The 20,173-nt window shown below is 47.2% G+C and overlaps 1 protein-coding gene across 5 annotated transcripts; it reads right to left on the minus strand.

Moving 5' to 3' along the window:
* Positions 1-1,137: 1,137 nt before the first annotated feature.
* Positions 1,138-7,561, minus strand: LOC125509906 (fatty acid desaturase DES2-like). 5 transcript variants are annotated; one of them, XR_015604619.1, is made up of 5 exons: positions 6,790-7,561; positions 6,464-6,568; positions 5,749-6,278; positions 3,942-5,167; positions 1,138-1,780 (listed from the first exon to the last, which is right to left on the minus strand). XR_015604619.1 is itself a non-coding variant. In XM_087526002.1 (3 exons), exons 2-3 carry the CDS (start codon positions 6,499-6,501, stop codon positions 4,897-4,899), a joined length of 309 nt encoding a protein of 102 aa, XP_087382128.1. In that variant the 5' UTR covers positions 6,502-6,568; positions 6,790-7,556; the 3' UTR covers positions 1,138-4,896. The 5 variants fall into 5 exon arrangements, 1 of the variants encoding a protein (XP_087382128.1); XR_015604621.1 differs by having other exon boundaries at positions 1,138-5,167; positions 5,749-6,272; positions 6,790-7,560; XR_015604620.1 differs by having other exon boundaries at positions 1,138-5,167; positions 5,797-6,278; positions 6,790-7,558.
* Positions 7,562-20,173: the final 12,612 nt, after the last annotated feature.

Below are 20,173 nucleotides of genomic sequence, written 5' to 3' on the forward strand. Positions count from 1 at the left end.
AGTAGGAGACTACACGCAAGTCCCTCGTACCTACACAAACAAATAAGAACCTCGCAACCAATGCGATAAAGGGGTAGTCAATCCCTTCACAGTCACTTACGAGAGTGAGATCTGATAGAGATAATAATAATAAGATAAATATTTTTGGTATTTTTATGATATAGATTGAAAGTAAAGATTGCAAAATAAACGGCGCCAAAAATAGCTAGTTGATGGGAGATTAATATAATAGAGAATAGACCCGGGGGCCATAGGTTTCACTAGTGCCTTCTCCCAGGATAGCATAAGTATTACGGTGGGTGAACAAATTACTGTCGAGCAATTGATAGAAAAGTGCATAATTATTAGAATATCTAGGCATGATCACGTATATAGGCATCACGTCAGTGACAAGGAGACCGAAACGATTATGTATCTATTACTATTACTCCATGATAACCCACAAGTATAGGGGATCGCAACAGTTTTCGATAAGTAAGAGTGTCGAACCCAACGAGGAGCTAAAGGCAGAACAAATATTCCCTCAAGTTCTATCGACCACCGATACAACTCTACGCACGCTTGATGTTCGCTTTACCTAGAACAAGTATGAAACTAGAACTACTTTGTAGGTGTTGTTCGATAGGTTTGCAAGATAATAAAGCTTACGTAAATAAAAGCTAGGGGCTGATGTAAGTAAAGAAGCAATAAAGTAAATATAGCAAGTGTGGAAAAGTGGTGGTAGGAGTTGCGAAATTGTCCCTAAGCAATTGACTACTTTACTAGACCGATAGCAAGTTTCATGTGGGAGAGGCCGCTGCTAGCATGTCATCCCTGACTTGGAATTCTATGCACTTATGATTGAAACTATTAGCAAGCATTCGCCACTACTAACGTTCCTTAAGGTAAAACCCAACCATAGCATTAAGATATATTGGCCCCTCTTCAATCCCGTATGCATCAATTTCTATGCTAGGCTGAAGCTTCTGTCACCCTTGCCCTCCAATACATAGTCCTATCAACATACAACTAACCCTATGGTGTGATCCACGCGCGCGCTCATATGATGGGACAACAACATAACCACAAGCAAATTAAATCAATCATATTAATTCATCAACCACCGATAGGACAACGAAAATCTACTCAGACATCATAGGATGGCAACACATCATTGGATAATAATATGAAGCATAAAGCACCATGTTCAAGTAGAGGGTACATCGGGTTACGGGAGAGTGGACCGCTGTAGATAAAGGGGAGAAGGTGATGGAGATGTTGGTGAAGATGGCGGAGGTGTTGGTGTAGATCGCGGTGATGATGATGATGATGGCCACGGCAGCGTTCCGGCGCCACCGGAAGAGAAAGGGAGAGGGGGGCCCTTCGTGTTCTTCTTCCTTGACCTCCTTCCTAGATGGGAGAAGGGTTTCCCCTCTCGTCCTTGGCCTCCATGGCATGGGAGGGACGAGAGCCCCTCCGAGATTGGATATGTCTCTCTGTCTCTCTCTGTTTATGCGTTCTCAGATTCTACCCTTTCACCGTTTCTTATATTCCCGGAGATACGTAACTCCAATTGGGCTGAAATTTTAACACGACCTCTATCCGGATATTAGCTTTCTTGCGACGAAAGAAGGGCATCAACTGCCTTATGGGGTGGCCACGAGGGTCAGGGGGGCGCCCCCTGCCTCGTGGCCCCCTCGGGCACCGTCTCGCGTGGATTTTTCTTTCCAAAAATAATATATATTCCAAAAAAATCCACGTCAGTTTTTATCCCGTTTGGACTCCGTTTGATATGGATATTCTGCGAAACAAAAAACATGCAACAAACAGGAACTGACACTGGGCACTGGATCAATATGTTAGTCCCAAAAATAGTATAAAAAGTTGCCAAAAGTATATGAAAGTTGTAGAATATTGACATGAAACAATTAAAAATTATAGATACAACGGAGACGTATGTACATCCCCAAGCTTAATTCCTGCTCGTCCTTGAGTAAGTAAATGATAAAAACGATAATTTTTTATGTGGAATGCTACCTAGTATAATCTTGATCACATATCTAATCATGGCATGAATATTAAGACACGAATGATTCAAAGCAATAGTCTATCATTTGACATAAAAACAATAATACTTCAAGCCCACTAATAAAGCGATCATGTCTTTTCAAAATAATAAGGCCAACGAAAGTTACCCTACAAAATCATATAGTCTGGCTATGCTCCATCTTCACCACACAAAATACTCACGTCATGCACAACCCCGATGACAAGTCGAGCAATTGGTTCATACTTTTTAACGCGCTTCAGCATTTTCAACCCTCATGCAATACATGAGCGTGAGCCATGGATATAGCACTATAGGTGGAATAGAATAGCGGTTGTGGATAAGACAAAAAAGAGAATATATTCTCACATCAACTAGGCATATCAACGGGCTATGGAGATGCCCATCAATAGATATCAATGTGAGTGAGTAGGGATTGCCATGCAACGGATGCACTAGAGCTATAAGTATATGAAAGCTCAAACTAAACTAAGTGGGTGTGCATCCAACTTGCTTGCTCATGAAGACCTAGGGCATTTGAGAAAGCCCATCGTTGGAATATACAATCCAAGTTCTATAATGAAAATTCCCACTAGTATATGAAAGTGATAACTCAAGAGACTCTCTATATGAAGAACATGGTGCTACTTTGAAGCACAAGTGTGGTAAAAAGATAGTAACATTGCCCCCTTTTCTTTTTCTTTTTTTATGTGTGGGCTTCTTTGGCCCCCTTTTTTATTTAGGCTTCTTTGGCCTTATTTTTTCTTGGGGCAATGCTCTAATAATGATGATCATCACACTTTTATTTACTTACGACTCAATATTACAACTCGATATCTAGAAAAAGATATGACTCTATATGAATGCCTCCTGCAGTGTACCGGGATGTGCAATGATCTAGCGTAGCAATGACATCAAAAAATGAACAAGCCATGAAAACATCATGCTAGCTATCTTACGATCATGCAAAGCAATATGACAATGAATGCTCAAGTCATGTATATGATGATGATGAAAGTTGCATGGCAATATATCTTGGAATGTCTATGGAAAATGCCATGATAGGTAGGTATGGTGGCTGTTTTGAGGAAGGTATATGGTGGGTTTATAGTACCGGCGAAAGTTGCGCGATACTAGAGAGGCTAGCAATGATGGAAGGGTGAGAGTGCGTATAATCCGTGGACTCAGCATTAGTCATAAAGAACTCACATACTTATTACAAAAGTTCATTAGCCCTCGAAGCAAAGTACTACTACGCATGCCCCTAGGGGGATAGATTGGTAGGAAAAGACCATCGCCCGTCCCCGACCGCCACTCATAAGGAAGACAATCAATAAATACCTCATGCTCCGACTTCGTTACATAACGGTTCGCCATACATGCATGCTACGAGAATCACAAACCTCAACACAAGTATTTCTACTAATCCACAACTACCCACTAGCATGACTCTACTATCACCATCTTTATATCGCAAAACTATTGCAAGGAATCAAACATATCATATTCAGTGATGTACAAGTTTTATGTAGGATTTTATGACTAACCATGTGAATGACCAATTCCTGTCATCTCTCTAAATGGATATAAGTGAAGCAAGAGAGTTTGATTCTTTCTACAAAAGATATGCCCACGCTCTAACACATATAAGTGAAGCAAAAGAGCATTCTACAAATGGCAGTTGTCTATGTAAAGAGAAACAGGCAATCCAAACTTCAAATGATATAAGTGAAGCACATGAAGAATTCTATAAAGCCATACTCAAAAGATATAAGTGAAGTGCATAGAGCATTCTATAAATCAACCAAGTACTACCTCATACCAGCATGGTGCATAAAATAAAAATGAAAACTAAATGCAAAAGACGCTCCAAGATTGCACATATCGCATGAATGAAACGAATCCGAAAACATACCGATACTTGTTGAAGAAAGAGGGGATGCCTTCCGGGGCATCCTCAAGCTTAGACGCTTGAGTCTCCTTGAATATTTACTTGGGATGCCTCAGGCATCCCCAACCTTAAGCTCTTGCCTCTCTTCCTTTTTCTCACATCGAGACCTTCTCGATCATCGAACACTTCATCCACACAAAACTTCAACAGAAAACTCGGTAAGATCCGTTAGTATAATAAAGCAAATCACTACTCTAAGTACTGTTGCAAACCAATTCATATTTGTTTTTGCATTGTGTCTACTGTAATATAACTTTTTCATGGCTTAATCCACAGATATGAATTGATAGTTTCATCAAAACGAGCAAACTATGCATCAAAAACAGAATCTGTCTAAAACAAAACAGTCTGTAACAATCTGAACATTCATCATACTTATGATACTTGAAAAAATCTGCCAAAATTTGTAAAAATAAAAAAATTGTATAGAAAGACAGTGAAAAAAGAATTAGAACCATTTGACGTTCCAGCTAAAAATGTAAAATCGCGCACTACAGCCAAAGTTTCTGTCATGCACCGTACAAACCATCAAGCAAATGTAAACATCCTAAAGGCAAACCTTGGCACATTATTTTTATAATACAATGGAATTGTACAAGGGGATAATTGTTTTTGTTGAAAAGTTTCTGTAATCAAGATTCACAAAGTTGCCATGAGCATGAACAAAGTTCAAGGAGCTCTCCCACTTCAACAATGCTTGTCTTTCTCACTTTCACTTTTCTTTTTGAAAAAGTTTTGGGTTCCCCTATTTATTTTTGTTGTTTTTAAACTATACTAGACAAGACGATAATGAGCTTCTGACCATGTTGTCGAGCAGCAAGTAGTCGGATAAGGCATGGTGGCCGCACTTGTGGGCGATTACCCAGATGCCGTTCATGACGCAGCCCCGCACAACCCAGTAGAGCGGCCAGGCGCCCAGCTATTGCATGCTCGGGAGTGCTAGGATCCAGACCAATGCGGCGTACAAGAGAGACACGATGATGACGAGGTCATAGACCACATAGGAGAAGGACTTGATCACTGAGCGCTGGAAGCAGTGAGGCAGGATTGATTTCTTGATCTGGGCCAGCGTGAACGCCCGCTTGTCCGTTGGTGCACGCTGGAAGATCTCACAGGCGCCAGCGCAGCCGAGCAGCTCCTGCTTCTCCCGCTCCTTCTTCGTCATTCTGCCGCCGGCACCCATGATGCCGCTGACAACAACAAAAAGCACTGGTGATTAGACAGTGTGTATGAAGGTATATATATAGTATATCATTCAAGAACGAAGATATATTCTGCATTGTGTGTGTATCTGTTTGTCAAATGAGGCTGAGCTAAACTTCAGTTCAGGTTCAGTCAAATTTTAGACCCAATAAATAAACAACAGGTTGGACTGGACCGGCTTTCATTCATGACAACACATGTCATTCAGTAAGTTGTACTTGGATAGTTAACTGATTGCCAAGCTAAGTAAAAAAGAACTGAAACTGTAATTCAAGACTTTTGATTTGAAATTCAACCAAAAATACAACCGACTTAACGTTGTAGGTCATATGTGTCACCAATGTAAAGAAGAGCTTGCAATCCGAGCCAATATGGAAGACATGCATCATCCATAATGTTGCAAAAAAAATCCTGAATTGGCTGGAAAATTCAGACTAAAAAGATTAACAAGTACAGAGAAAGAACTGATTTCAAAAAGAAAAACTACTACTACAAGCTGCAAGAAAAACTACTACTACAATTTAATAATTGCACTGTAAAAGAGCTTATGTTTCACAGTAAAATCTACCGCTACAATATGTAGATCTTTAGGAACGCTTCCACCTCCAATGCATACATTTTATGCTTCCACAAATACCAGGGAAGCCATTTGATGCACCCATCTGCAGAAGTCTTGTAGCATCCGCTTCATTTGGTACAAGGAGATATCTCTCTTCAAAGATCACAATGACAACCTTCAGAAATTTCTTCAAAACTTTTATGACCATACTCTCTGCAACTGCAATCTACGCTTATCAATTTTCTTGAGCATTTAAATTTAAAGTAGCAAAAAGCAAAACACACCCTAAATCATCACGCATAAACTGGTTTGCGTCATGGATGTGCCAAATAAGAGGTTTAGTTGAACACATTACTACAACACGGTAGTTTTGAAACATTTTATGCTTCCACAAATATCAGGGAAGCCATTTGATGCACCCATCTATAGAAGCCTTGTAGCGTCCGCTTCATTTGGTACAAGGAGATATCTCTCTTCAAAGATCTCAATGACAACCTTCAGAAATTTCTTCAAAACTTTTATGACCATACTCTCTGCAACTGCAATTTACGCTTATCAATTTTCTTGAGCATTTAAATTTAAAGTAGCAAAAGGCAAAACACACCCTAAATCATCACGCATAAACTGGTTTGCGTCCTGGATGTGCCAAATAAGAGGTTTAATTGAACACATTACTACAACACATTAGTTTCGAAATTATTACACATGGAGTAAGCATGCTAACCTCTCCATCCCACATTCCAGGTATTTCTTCAAGAACATCTGACATTCAGGTTGAGCTCCTATCAATTTCAGGCAGGCAAGATAGTACTTCTTCTCTTGTTTGTACCTGCAAAAATGATTGTATGCATCCTAAGTGTATACAACATGATCTCTGAACACAGTTTTATTCAAAGCATATGAACAAAATACTAATTGGACTAACTGCTACAATCATCTTCTAAACCTAATCAAGGGAAACAACATGGAGTAAAATCTCCAAATAACACACGGCCAAAGAGAAGCTATTTTTATGCAGTGTTGTACAAGTTCAGAGAGAGAGAAGCTCACCTCGGTGTGTGACATCAGATGCGCTCGCTGGCATGTGTGCAACCACCAAAGCAGTGACCGTGGTCTTGACCGCCCATGCTCATCGGCTCGCCGTCACCTCCCACTCACCTTGCATCGACCGAGCCACCGCCTGGACCCCGGGATCTCCTCTTCCTCCTCCAGATCCTGGCCTGCTGCTTTGTAGCACAGAGGGCGAGCCTCCTGGAGAGGTTGTGGCGGCAGCAGGGATGCGGGATGGAGACAGGCGGCGTGTCGTGAGGGAGGAGAAGGAAGAAAGGTAGGGGAACCGCGGGAGGATGGGGAGCTGGCCATGGACGAGACGAGCGAGGACGGGATTGGGTGCGGCGCACGCGGAGAGGATTTGGGCAGGGGCGTCGCGGATCTGGTGGGTGGAGTAGTGCCCACTGTCGCCGACCTCCTCGCGATGGACCGATTGTTTCGTACCCTCATCGCCCACCTCTCCTGTCCATTCATCCCACCACCGTGCTCGCCTAACCCGCGCCAGATCTTGAGCCAAGCATCGTTGGCGGGCGCAGACAACAAAGAAAAGGAACGTGAAGTGGAGGGGCTATCATGATGGATAAGTAGCAACGGTGGTGGAGGAGGAATAGCAGGCGGCGGCGAGACTCTGGGGCGGAGGCCGTGGCGAGGCAAGGAGGAGGGATGGAGGAGGCGGGTGATGCTGTGTGGATCGAGCGGAAAGGGAGTTAGGGTTTGGGTGGTGGCTGGTGCGGGAGTGGGACGAGGCGAGGATGGATTGGCTGCGGGATGCGGGGTGCGGATTGGCCAATACCTCATGCACACGGCCACTGTCAACCCAGCCAACAAGCGCGCGAGATGAGCCCACTCGTCATTGGCCAGTCAAAGCAACTGCGAGGTGAAAATTGAGTTTAACTGTTGCGAATATCAACGGTCCAGACGGACGAAAAAAGCTGATCCGACGGCCAACGAAGGACCAATCGGGGGAGCCTTGTGAAGGTGAGTTGGCTAGCTTCATTATAGTTTTAAATGAAAGCACTCAACAGAAATAAATGACTCCCTAAAATTTTTGGATTGTCTCCCTGGCAGCGCTTTCTTTAAAGCCATTAAGCTAGGCATATAATGCTCAAGTAGTGAATCCACCCGGATCCCAAGGTATATCAAAGCCAATTTTAATTGATAATGATTTATAATTTAGTAGTGAGCACAAAGTAACATATATCATGCAACAACGAAGTCTAACTCTCTTCCTATGCATCGGCATGTCATAAAAGAACAATTCATGCACACATAGTAAAGGCCAATGCATAGTATAAACAGTTTTTTGTAATTTTATCATGTGGGAAACATAGAGAGGTGGAGATATAGTTCCTCTCTCATAATAATTGCAAGTAGGAGCAGCAAGCACATGCATATTATATTCATCAAAATCATCATGTGCAACGGTATAAGGCAACCCATCAATATAATCTTTAATAAGGGTAAACTTCTCCGATATAGTGTAGTTGGGAGAATTTAAAAAGATAATAGGACTATCATGTGTGGGTGCAATAGCAACAATTTCATGTTTAACATAAGGAACTATGGCAAGTTCATCTCCATAAGCATAATTCATATTGCGATCTTGACCACAAGCATAGCAAGCATCATCAGAAAGGGATATTTCAAAAGAATCAACGGGGTCATAGAAATTATCATAGCATTCATCATCCTTCGGTAAGCATGAAGGGGAATTAAACAATGTATGAGTTGAAGGGTTACTCTCATTAGAAGGTGGGCACGGGTGATCAATCCGCTCTTCCTCCTTGGGTTCTTCTCTCTCCTCCTCATCTTTTTCATTCAATGAGCTCACAGTTTCATCAACTTCTTCTTCCATAGATTCCTGCAAAATATTAGTCTCTTCTTGGACAATGGAAACTTTCTCAATAAATGCATTAATATCGGAATTGTATTCATAATTCTCATAACAATATTTAAGTATAGCTAAATTTTCAGGTCTATAAACCGAATCGTCAAAATCTTCAAACTCTTTAAACATAGATTCAGTTTCATAAGCACCCATAAAAGCAACAAATTCTTCTATTTGTTCCACATCATAGTAATCATATATACCATTAGCATAAGAAGCTAAGGTTTTATTATCATTAAATTCGCATAAAAAGGGAAGGTGTGGAGCCTTCATCTTAGAGCAACAAGTATAATCATATCTCAAGCATAGTTGCTTAACATACCACTTCAATATATGAATTTGACCCCATAATAGTTTCCCTTTTTGTGTCAAGCGGTAATACCTAAAGTATTCACGTTAATCCAATGTTACTCCCATTACATAATTGAATGGGGTTTTCTCGGGATTATTAAAGTAGTACATAATATCTTTCACATAACCAGTATCAAGGGTTTTATGCGGTTCCCCATCTCCATGAGCAGAAAGTACATCTAATTTTTTTGGTATTTCGTGTTCCATATCCATAACTATAGATAAAAAACAACTAAGAACAGCAAATAAAAATTAGTTAGTGATAAAGCAAACAAGCACACACGAGAATATTCACCCCACGCTATTGCTCCCCGACAACGCCACCTGAAAAAGGTCTTTGTCGGTGTCAAAACCGGCGGATCTTGGGTAGGGGGTCCCGAACTGTGCGTCTAGGCTGGATAGTAACAGGAGGCAAGGGACACAAAGTTTTACCCAGGTTCGGGCCCTCTCGATGGAGGTAAAACCCTACGTCCTGCTTGATTAATATTGATGATATGGATAGTACAAGAGTAGATCTACCACGAGATCAGAGAGGCTAAACCCTAGAAGCTAGCCTATGGTATGATTGTTGATGTGTATGTTGTCCTACGGACTAAAACCCTCCGGTTTATATAAACACCGGATAGGGTTAGGGTTACATAGAGTCGGTTACAATGGTAGGAGATCTGAATATCCGTATCGCCAAGCTTGCCTTCCACGCCAAGGAAAGTCCCTTCCGGACACGGGACGAAGTCTTCAATCTTGTATCTTCATAGTCCAGGAGTCCGGCTGAAGGTATAGTTCGGCTATCCGAACACCCCCTAATCCAGGACTCCCTCAGTAGCCCCTGAATCAGACTTCAATGACGACGAGTCCGGCGCGCAAATTGTCTTCGGCATTGCAAGGCGGGTTCCTCCTCCAAGTACTTCATAGAAGACTTTGAACACAAAGATAGTGTCCGGCTCTGCAAAATAAGTTTCCACATATTGCCATAGAGAGAATAATATTTACACAAATCTAATCTGCTGACGTATTCCGTAGTGCGACATCACACCACGGCCAAGCTTTTATTCGAACCGTTTTACTGTCCCATCTCAGCGCGTTATGCGAGGCGGTTTCCTTGGCACGTCTTGTTAAACCAGAGATCGTGTCCCCTTATTCCGGGATTCTCATCAATACGGGCGTGGGTAACCCAACCGCGCCTTTGATTACGGAACTTGGGAGATAAGCGAGTTTTACCAGGCTGGTGGGGACATGTAGTTGCGTCCACCCATATAAGGGAATAATGATCCACCTTTTTACCTACGCCTTCTTCCTCCTTCGCCTATCCATTCTTGCGCACTCGAGCTCCAGCGCCCAACTCCGCACTACCACCTCAACCTTCTCCAGTCATGTCCGGAGCGGGAGGCAAGTGGATGGTCTCCTCCGTCACGGAGGGACACATCAAAAAGCAGAGGAAGGCCGGATATCTGGCTAGCGACATCGCGCACCGGCTTCCCGAAGAGGGGCAGCTCATCCCTCCCCCCAGGCCCCATGAGAGGGTGGTATTCCTCCCCCATTTCCTCCGCGGGCTGGGCTTCCCTCTGCATCCATTTGTTCGGGGGCTCATGTTCTACTACGGCCTGGATTTCCATGATCTGGCCCCGAATTTTGTCCTCAACATCTCGGCATTTATCGTCGTGTGCGAGGCTTTCCTCCGCATCCGCCCCCATTTCGGCCTATGGCTTAAGACTTTCAACGTCAAGCCGAAGGTGGTGCGCGGCAGCCAGGCAGAGTGCGGCGGTGCCATGGTTGGTAAGATGGCCAACATCCTATGGCTCGAGGGCTCCTTTGTGGAGACCCTGAAGGGGTGGCAATCGGGGTGGTTTTACATCACCGAGCCGCGCGACCCCGAATGGGTCGCAGCCCCCGAGTTTCGGTCTGGACCCCCTATGCGACTCACCTCCTGGAAGGAGACCGGCCTGTCGTGGGGTAAAAAAGGAGAGCTGACCGGACTCCAGACATGCATTAAAACCCTGGTGGACAAGAAGCTCAAGCTTGTCAACGTAGTCCAGGTTATGCTCACCCGCTTGATCCTCCCGTGCCAACAACGGGCCTTCAACCTGTGGGAGTTCGACCCGGCGCGGCACCAAACTTTGAGCAGGCTCTTCGACACGACGTACGAAGATGCCTGGAAGGTGCTTTTCAAGGGCGCCGTGGCTCCCACATCCGCTACTGAGGATCGCGGATTCAGTGCGCAGCGTCACGCTCTTGCGGTAAGCTGCTTTTTCCTTTTACAGGGTATCAGTGTTTCATAGTTTGACTCCATGCAGGATCTAAGCTCCCTTTCCTTTGACAGGATTGGCAGGTGACGTCCGGACAGATCAACTGTCCGGCTCCTTTGCCCGAAGGCCCAACGGACGCTCAATTGGCGAAGCTGCTGGTTCCGGCACCCTATGTGGTGCCGGAGAAGAAGGCCAAGAAGAAGGCCACGGGGACTCGAAAGAGTGCCCGACGCCCGGAGGTGTCGGATTCATCATCCGATGAATCCAAGACGCACTCCTCCCATGAAAATGAGGAGGAGGAAGAAGAGACCCCTCCCCCTCCAGCGGGGGAAGGGAAGAAAAGGAAGGCCGCCCCAACTGGGGAGGTCGAAGGGTCCAAGAAGGGGAGAACCCCTCCTCCGGACTACTCCACCAACGCCGACGACGGTGAAGAGGAGTGGCCGCCCAGGGCCAAGCCCCTGGCGAAATCGTAAGTATCCGGATACCGGAGTGATTTCATAGTATTCATTTATTGCACAACTTTCCCTTATGTCGAATATGTTTATGCATCCCACCCAAAGACCGGCTCGACGCGTCGTCGAGCGGCTCACTGGACTCGTCGGACTAAACTCGCTGCCGACGGCTTCCTCCCCCCGCCCTACGGATGACACCGAAGTGTTGTCCCAACAGGTTCCAATCCGAGAGGAGGTGTTCCTGGAGGCGCCGCAAGGCGACCTCCCGGACTCCAGGAGTAAAGGGGACGAAACCCCCCAGGGCTCCAGGTCCGGCCCTAGGCCGGACACCACTCCGGAACCATCAAAGGTTCCAGAGTCCGGCGGGGGTCCTCCTTCCAAGAGGAGCAAGCCCACCGCACCGGTGACCTCCGTCCAACCGGAGGCGCCGGACAATATGTTGGAGGCGCTCCAAGGCACCTCCATCGACGAGGGGCACCGCACTATCATGAGTGCGGTGATCCGGAAGGTTCAGTTCGCCAAAAGCGGACTGACTGAAGCTTGTACAAGCCTTTTAACAGGCTTTGAGGTAAGTAAAGAATGTGTAAATAACATTACCGCATAGACAGTAGCCCCTGATGCTCTGTTTGGCGTTCGGGAAGAAAAGCCGAATAGAGGATCAAATAAAATTCCCAGGAGTCTAACAAAAGGAGTCAATATGCGTGTGCAGGCTTCCCTGCTGGCGTCCGCCACACTGACTGCGGAAGTGGACGTGCTAAAGCAGAACCTCGAGCGGTCCGAGCAAGAGCTCGGACGTGCCAAGAAGCAGCTCGAGGACAATGAAGGTAAGAAATACCTTGTTTAAATTAAATATATATATATAAAGGTGCAATTGCAAAAAATGACAGGATTATCGTGGCTATTGTAGGGGCCACGTCTGAGGTGGCGACTCTGAAGCAAGCGCTGCTCGAGGCCGAGAAGAGGTCGGCCGCGGAGCACACTGAGAGAGAAAAGTATGAGGCCGAGGTTGGCAAGGTGCGGCAAGAGCTCCAGGCTCTCATGGAAAAACATGAGAGTTTGGAGCGTGACTCAAGGACGCGAGCGTCCGAGCTCGCGGCGGCTACTGAAAGTGCCAAGTCTGCCAAGGCTGAATCCCAGAAGACCCTCCAGGAGTTGGATGCGGTGAAGAATATAGCGGCGGGTAAGGCATTCTTTATGCAAAGTAAACACATAAGCGTGAGTTACTTGTTACTTACCCGAATCCGGAGTTCTCCAGGCGCGTTCGCAGATCTTCCCCGGAGTATATCTGATGCCGCCGCATTCTATCGAGCCGAGGAGGGCAGCTCGATGGAGAAGGTGTTCTGGTCTCAGTACGCTGAGGCCGGACACCCCGTGCCCCTGAGCGACCAGTTGAAGCAACTGGTCGAGCTCCACAAGGCGGCCAAACAGGCCATGAAGGGCCTCATAGTTCGGTTGTGGCCTGGAGAGGCTCAGCCTGGGAGCTACTTCGGGCTGGTGCGGCGGCTGGTGGAGGCCTGTCCAAGGCTCGAGGTCATCAAGCGCTCCGTCTGCATTGAAGGTGCCTGTAGGGCCCTTACCCGTGCGAAGGTGCACTGGGGCGAGCTGGATGCTGAGAAGCTGGTGAAGGACGGGCCACCGCCGGGGAAAGAGCATCGCAAGCCCGAAGATTATTATAAGGATGTTCTGAAGGGTGCCCGCCTTGTGGCGGATGAATGTTCTATGGATGTAATGTTTGAGTAAAACTCGCTCGTTTTATCCTGTGCGCTGGAAACTTGTTCATACGCACTTAAGCAATGCTGTTTGAATTTCAAATATTACCTTCTGTGCGGCTGTTTATCAATTCTGAGAGATGGCGAGTCGTCGGCTTCTGCCCCCGTGCTGCTAGTGCTGGGGTGTTCGGGGACAAACCTGAGGGCTCTTTTTCCCATGTTTGGGTCCTTCGAGGGAGGCGCTCAGCCCAACGAACAAGGCAATCGGACTATAATGCGTGAACACTCTCACTTAGCCATAGAATTCTATAATTTTAAATTTCGGCGAAGCCCCTGGTATTCGGAAGACCGAGTTCGGGGCGCTATCCACGCCTTGGCCGGACAGAGCCGGCTCCTCGCCCTAAGCGGCATAAGTCTTTAAGGACTCGAAAAGACCTCTCGAACAGCGACCAGCTCTCGCCTCATCATGACGGTCAGTTTTAACTTTCTCCACTGAGGTGCTCAACCCAGCTCAACCGGGGCACAATCGCAGTGGTTCTCCTAGTGCTACCTTAGCCGATATAGCGGAACGTAAGGCACCAAAACATAGGAGCCGGGCAAACCCAACTATTGACCCAAGACATGATTCGGAGCCGATGCATATAATGCTATAAGTTCGGGGTGCCGCACTTGTTAAAGTGTTCGGACTTCTCACACCATGTTGAGGGGTACTGAAGCCCCTGGCGTATTTTGGCCGTACCAAAGTGTACGGGTGCAACATGTCGTTAAGGAACATATATAAATATATAAAAAAAGTAATGCAAAAATAGACAAAAGCTATGCATTGTTTATTAAAGAGGGCTGCGATCAAAGCAGAACGATACAATTAATGCGATAAGCAAAAGGTTGGACTATTTAACATGTCCGCTCCAGGGGCAAGCTGCGGAATAATATGCGAAACAGGTATACTGCTCGTGATAGAGACCACCTGGGAGTTCCATAATGCGGCGTGGCTTGTCTGCTTCCCTGGTTCTTGCATCATTTGTGCGGCAATTGAACTGCCGAACATGCCTTCCGAAGAGTGGTGTCCTGAAAGTAAGAGAAAATTAAAAATTTGGCAGCCCCTGGTGCGGTTTAAGCCATGTTTCGGGCGTGCCGTGATGGTGCCCCTCCCCCTGTGCCCATGGCATCTCTAGAGCGTAGTTATGTACGCGAAGTACTAGCGTCGCCTTTTTGCGAGGGTTGGGGTTGGGGCCGCATTGCTACGCCTGCTCGGATCGTGCCAGGCGGTCTTGTTGTAGGTTACTCCGGGCGCGCTTGACGGTGTTCGGTCGTTTACTGGCCGGACTGGAGAACTGCCTGGAGAGGCTGCTTTGTACTTCCGCTGCAAGGGCCGCCGTGTGCTCCTCCGTTCGGAGGGAGCGTTCGGTGTTTCCATTGACCGTAATTACTCCTCGAGGGCCTGGCATCTTGAGCTTAAGGTATGCGTAATTCGGTACCGCATTGAACTTGGCGAATGCGGTTCGCCCGAGCAGTGCGTGATAGCCACTGCAAAACAGGACTATGTCGAAGATTAACTCCTTGCTTCGGAAATTATCCGGAGATCCGAAGACCACTTCAAGTGTGACTGAGCCTGTACAGTTGGCCTCTACACCTGGTATTACGCCTTTAAAGGTCGTTTTGGTGGGCTTAATCCTCGAGGGATCTATGCCCATTTTCCGCACTGTATCCTGGTAAAGCAGGTTCAGACTGCTGCCGCCGTCCATAAGGACTCTAGTGAGATGAAATCCGTCAATAATTGGGTCTAGAACCAATGCGGCGAATCCGCCATGACGGGTGCTAGTGGGGTGGTCCCTTCGATCAAAGGTGATCGGGCAGGGGGACCATGGGTTGAACTTTGGGGCGGCTGGCTCTATCGCGTATACGTCCCTTAACGCGCGCTTTCGCTCCCTCTTGGGGATGTGGGTTGCGTATATCATGTTCACCGTCTGCACTTGTGGGGGAAAACCCTTCTGTCCACTGTTGTTCGGTGGCCGGGGCTCCTCGTCGTCATCGCTATGCAGCCCCTTGTCTTCGTTTTCGGCATTTAACTTGCCTGCCTGCTTGAACACCCAACAATCCCTGTTGGTGTGATTGGCCGGCTTTTCGGGGGTGCCATGTATCTGGCATAAGCGGTCGAGTATTCGGTCCAAACTGGACGGGCCCCTAGGATTCCTTTTGAATGGCTTCTTCCGTTGACCGGATTTAGAGCCTCTGAATCCGGCGTTAACTGCCGTGTCCTCAGCATTGTCGCCGTTAATGCGGCGCTTCTGCTTGTTGCGATGCGACCTGCCACTAATGTCCCTGGTGTCCAAACTACTAGGGTTCTTGGTTATATTGTTGCTACGAGCAAGCCAATTGTCTTCTCCCACGCAAAAGCGGGTCATGCGTGTTGTGAGTGTTGCCATAGATTCCGGCTTTTCCTGTCCAAGGTGCCTGGCCAGCCACTCGTCGCGGATATTGTGCTTGAAGGCTGCTAGGGCCTCTGCGTCTGGACAGTCGACTATTTGATTTTTCTTTGTTAGGAACCGTGTCCAGAATTGCCTGGCCGATTCATCTGGCTGCTGAATTATGTGACTTAGATCATCGGCGTCTGGGGGTCGCACATAAGTGCCCTGGAAATTGTCGAGGAATGTGGCTTCCAGGTCCTCCCAACAATTGGTTGATCCTGTTGGCAAGCTATTAAGCCAATGCCGAGCTGGTCCTTTAAGCTTGAGTGGGAGGTATTTGATGGCGTGGAAATCATCGCCGCGGGCCATGTGGATATGAAGGAGATAATCCTCAATCCATACCGCAGGATCTGTTGTGCCATCATATGATTCGATGTTTACAGGTTTGAAACCCTCGGGGATTTGATGATCCATTATTTCGTCTGTGAAGCAGAGTGGGTGTGCGGCGCCTCTGTACTGGGCTATATCATGACGTAGCTCCAGTGAGCCTTGTCTACAGTGTTCGGCCCTGCCGAACTTGTGGCCGGCGTGACGGATGCCGTCTCGAGCCGTGGGGCGCCCACGCGATCCATAGATTGATCTTGTTTGTCTAGCCTTGTCCTCCAACATATCTCGTAAGTCCGGCGCATATTCCCGTGCCTTGGTACGGGGTGCGGCTTGAGTGGAGGGCCGAGAGGCCTCTCTGTCGCGGCCATGAGGTGGCCGGTCGGCCGCATCAAGTGCTTCCTCCTCTAATTGGGGTAGCAACCTGTGCTTTGGGTAGCTCTTGGAGGGGCATTCGAGTTTATGCTCTTCGGCCGCAAGGACTTCGGTCCATCTGTCGACTAGCAAATCTTGATCAGCTCTAAACTGTTGCTGTTTTTTCTTGAGGCTTCTTGCCGTGGCCATAAGCCTGCGTTGAAAACGCTTTTGCTCGATGGGATCCTCTGGCACGACGAATTCGTTGTCGTCGAGGCTTGCCTCGTCTTCGGAGGGAGGCATATAATTATCGTCCTCGACCTCTCTGTCTGCCGCTCTCTCATGAGGGCTGGTTTCTCCATCCTCCTATGCTAAATCTTGCTGGAGGGGGTTTTCTTCGGCGCTTTCCGGAGTATTATTATCCCCCGTGCTGGAATCCCCGTGTTTGTTTTGGCGGGATTTTGAGCGGCGCCGCTGACGCTGGCGCTTAGGCTGTTTCTTGGAGGGGTCATCCTCTGCTATTCCGTCGCCATATCCCTCTTTTGGGGTGTCCACCATGTATATGTCATATGACGAGGTGGCTTTCCAGGGCCTAATAGGCGCTGGTTCTTCATCATCTCCTTCATCGGCGTCCATATCGTCGATGTCTCCGGATTCAAAGTCGAGCATGTCGGTTAAGTCATCGACAGTGGCTACAAAGTGGGTGGTGGGTGGGCTTTGAATTTCTTCATCGTCCGAATCCCAACCCTGCTGGCCGCAGTCCGGCCAGGGCTCTCCTGATAAAGAGAGAGACTTCAGTGACTTCAGAATATCGCCAAAAGGCGAGTGCTGAAAGATGTCCATGGCAGTGGACTCCATGATCGGCGCCCAATCGGATTCGATTGGCAGGGGCACGGAGGGTTCGGAGTCCGAAGAGGAGTCCGGCTCCTTGGAGTCACGAGTCTTGCAGAGTACGGGGCTTGTGTTCGGCTCAATCGCCGTTGGTATCGCAGCCCCCGAGGCGGCGTCCAATCGCCCATCCTTGATCGACGCAGTTGGCTCCGAATTAATGATCGGAGCCGATGCGGGTGCGGCCTCCAGGGCACTGTTCGGCGGCAGAGCTAGATCATGCTCGTCGGGACAGTGCGACGCGCTTGGTAGTGGCTCGATTCCGTCGAGGATCAAGTCCCCGCGGATGTTAGCCGTGTAGTTTAAGCTTCCGAATCTGACCTGACGGCCAGGGGCGTAGCTTTCGATCTGCTCCAGATGGCCAAGTGAATTGGCCCGCAGTGCAAAGCCGCCGAAGACGAAGATCTGTCCAGGGAGGAAGGTCTCACCCTGGACTGCATCGCCATTGATGATCATAGGAGCCATCGAGCCTGACGGTGACGACACATAGGAACTCTCAATGAAAGCACCAATGTCGGTGTCAAAACCGGCGGATCTCGGGTAGGGGGTCCCGAACTGTGCGTCTAGGCTGGATGGTAACAGGAGGCAAGGGACACGAAGTTTTATCCAGGTTCGGGCCCTCTCGATGGAGGTAAAACCCTACGTCCTGCTTGATTAATATTGATGATATGGGTAGTACAAGAGTAGATCTACCATGAGATCAGAGAGGCTAAACCCTAGAAGCTAGCCTATGGTATGATTGTTGATGTGTATGTTGTCCTACGGACTAAAACCCTCCGGTTTATATAGACACCGGATAGGGTTAGGGTTACATAGAGTCGGTTAAAATGGTAGGAGATCTGAATATCCGTATCGCCAAGCTTGCCTTCCACGCCAAGGAAAGTCCCTTCCGGACACGGGACGAAGTCTTCAATCTTGTATCTTCATAGTCCAGGAGTCCGGCTGAAGGTATAGTTCGGCTATCCGAACACCCCCTAATCCAGGACTCCCTCAGTCTTGATAACCCACAAGAATAGGGGATCGCAACAATTTTCGATAAGTAAGAGTGTCGAACCCAATGAGGAGCTAAAGGCAGAACAAATATTCCCTCAAGTTCTATTGACCACCGATACAACTCTACGCACGCTTGATGTTCACTTTACCTAGAACAAGTATGAAACTAGAAGTACTTTGTAGGTGTTGTTGGATAGGTTTGCAAGATAATAAAGATTACGTAAATAAAAGCTAGGGGCTGATGAAAGTAAAGAAGCAATAAAGTAAATATAGCGAGTGTGGAAAAGTGGTGGTAGGAGTTGCGAAATTGTCCCTAAGCAATTGACTACTTTACTAGACCGATTGCAAGTTTCATGTGGGAGAGGCCGCTGCTAGCATGTCATCCCTGACTTGGAATTCTATGCACTTATGATTGGAACTATTAGAAAGCATCCGCAACTACTAACGTTCATTAAGGTAAAACCCGACATAGCATTAAGATATATTGGTCCCCCTTCAATCCCGTATGCATCAATTTCTATGCTAGGCTGAAGCTTCTATCACCCTTGCCCTCCAATACATAGTCCTATCAACATACAACCCACCCTATGGTGTGATCCACGCGTGCGCTCATATGATGGGCACCAAAGGACAGCAACATAACCACAAGCAAATTAAATCAATCATAGCAATTCATCAACCACCGATAGGACAACGAAAATCTACGCAGACATCATAGGATGGCAACACATCATTGGATAATAATATGAAGCATAAAGCACCATGTTCAAGTAAAGGGTACATCGGGTTGCGGGAGAGTGGACCACTGTAGATAGAGGGGGAAGGTGATGGAGATGTTTGTGAAGATGGTGGAGGTGTTGGTGTAGATCGCGGTGATGATGTGATGGGCACGGCAGCGTTCCAGCGCCACCGAAAGAGAAGGGGGGAGGGGGGCCCTTCGTCTTCTTCTTTCTTGACCTCCTCCCTAGATGGGAGAAGGGTTTCCCCTCTGGTCCTTGGCCTCCATGGCATGGGAGGGGCGAGAGCCCCTCCGAGATTGGATCTATCTCTCTGTCTCTCTCTGTTTCTGCGTTCTCAGATTCTGCCCTTTCACCGTTTCTTATATTCCCGGAGATCCGTAACTCTGATTGGGCTAAAATTTTAACACGATCTCTATCCAGATATTAGCTTTCTTCCGGCGAAAGAAGGGCATCAACCGCCTTATGGGGTGGCCACGAGGGTCAGGGGCGCGCCGCCTGCCTCGTGGCCCCCTCGGGCACCGTCCCATGTGGATTTTTCTTCCCAAAAATCATATATATTCCAAAAAAATCGCCATCAGTTTTTATCCCGTTTGAACTCCGTTTGATATGTATATTCTGCGAAACAAAAGACATGCAACAAACAGGAACTGGCACTGGGCACTGGATCGATATGTTAGTCCCAAAAATAGTATAAAAAGTTGCCAAAAGTATATGAAAGTTGTAGAATATTGGCATGGAACAATCAAAAATTGTAGATACGACGGGGACGTATCACTCCACACATCGACTGCTATCCAACATGCATCTAGAGTATTAAGTTCATAAGAACAGAGTAACACATTAAGAAAGATGACATGATGTAGAGGGATAAACTCAAGCAATATGATATAAACCCCATCTTTTTTTCCTCGATGGCAACAATACAATACGTGCCTTGCTGCCCCTGCTGTCACTGGGAAAGGACAAGGTAAGAT

Source organism: Triticum urartu, chromosome 5A (genome assembly GCF_056163025.1).
Source record: "Triticum urartu cultivar PI428250 chromosome 5A, HENAU_Tu73, whole genome shotgun sequence".
Taxonomy (NCBI): domain Eukaryota; kingdom Viridiplantae; phylum Streptophyta; class Magnoliopsida; order Poales; family Poaceae; genus Triticum; species Triticum urartu.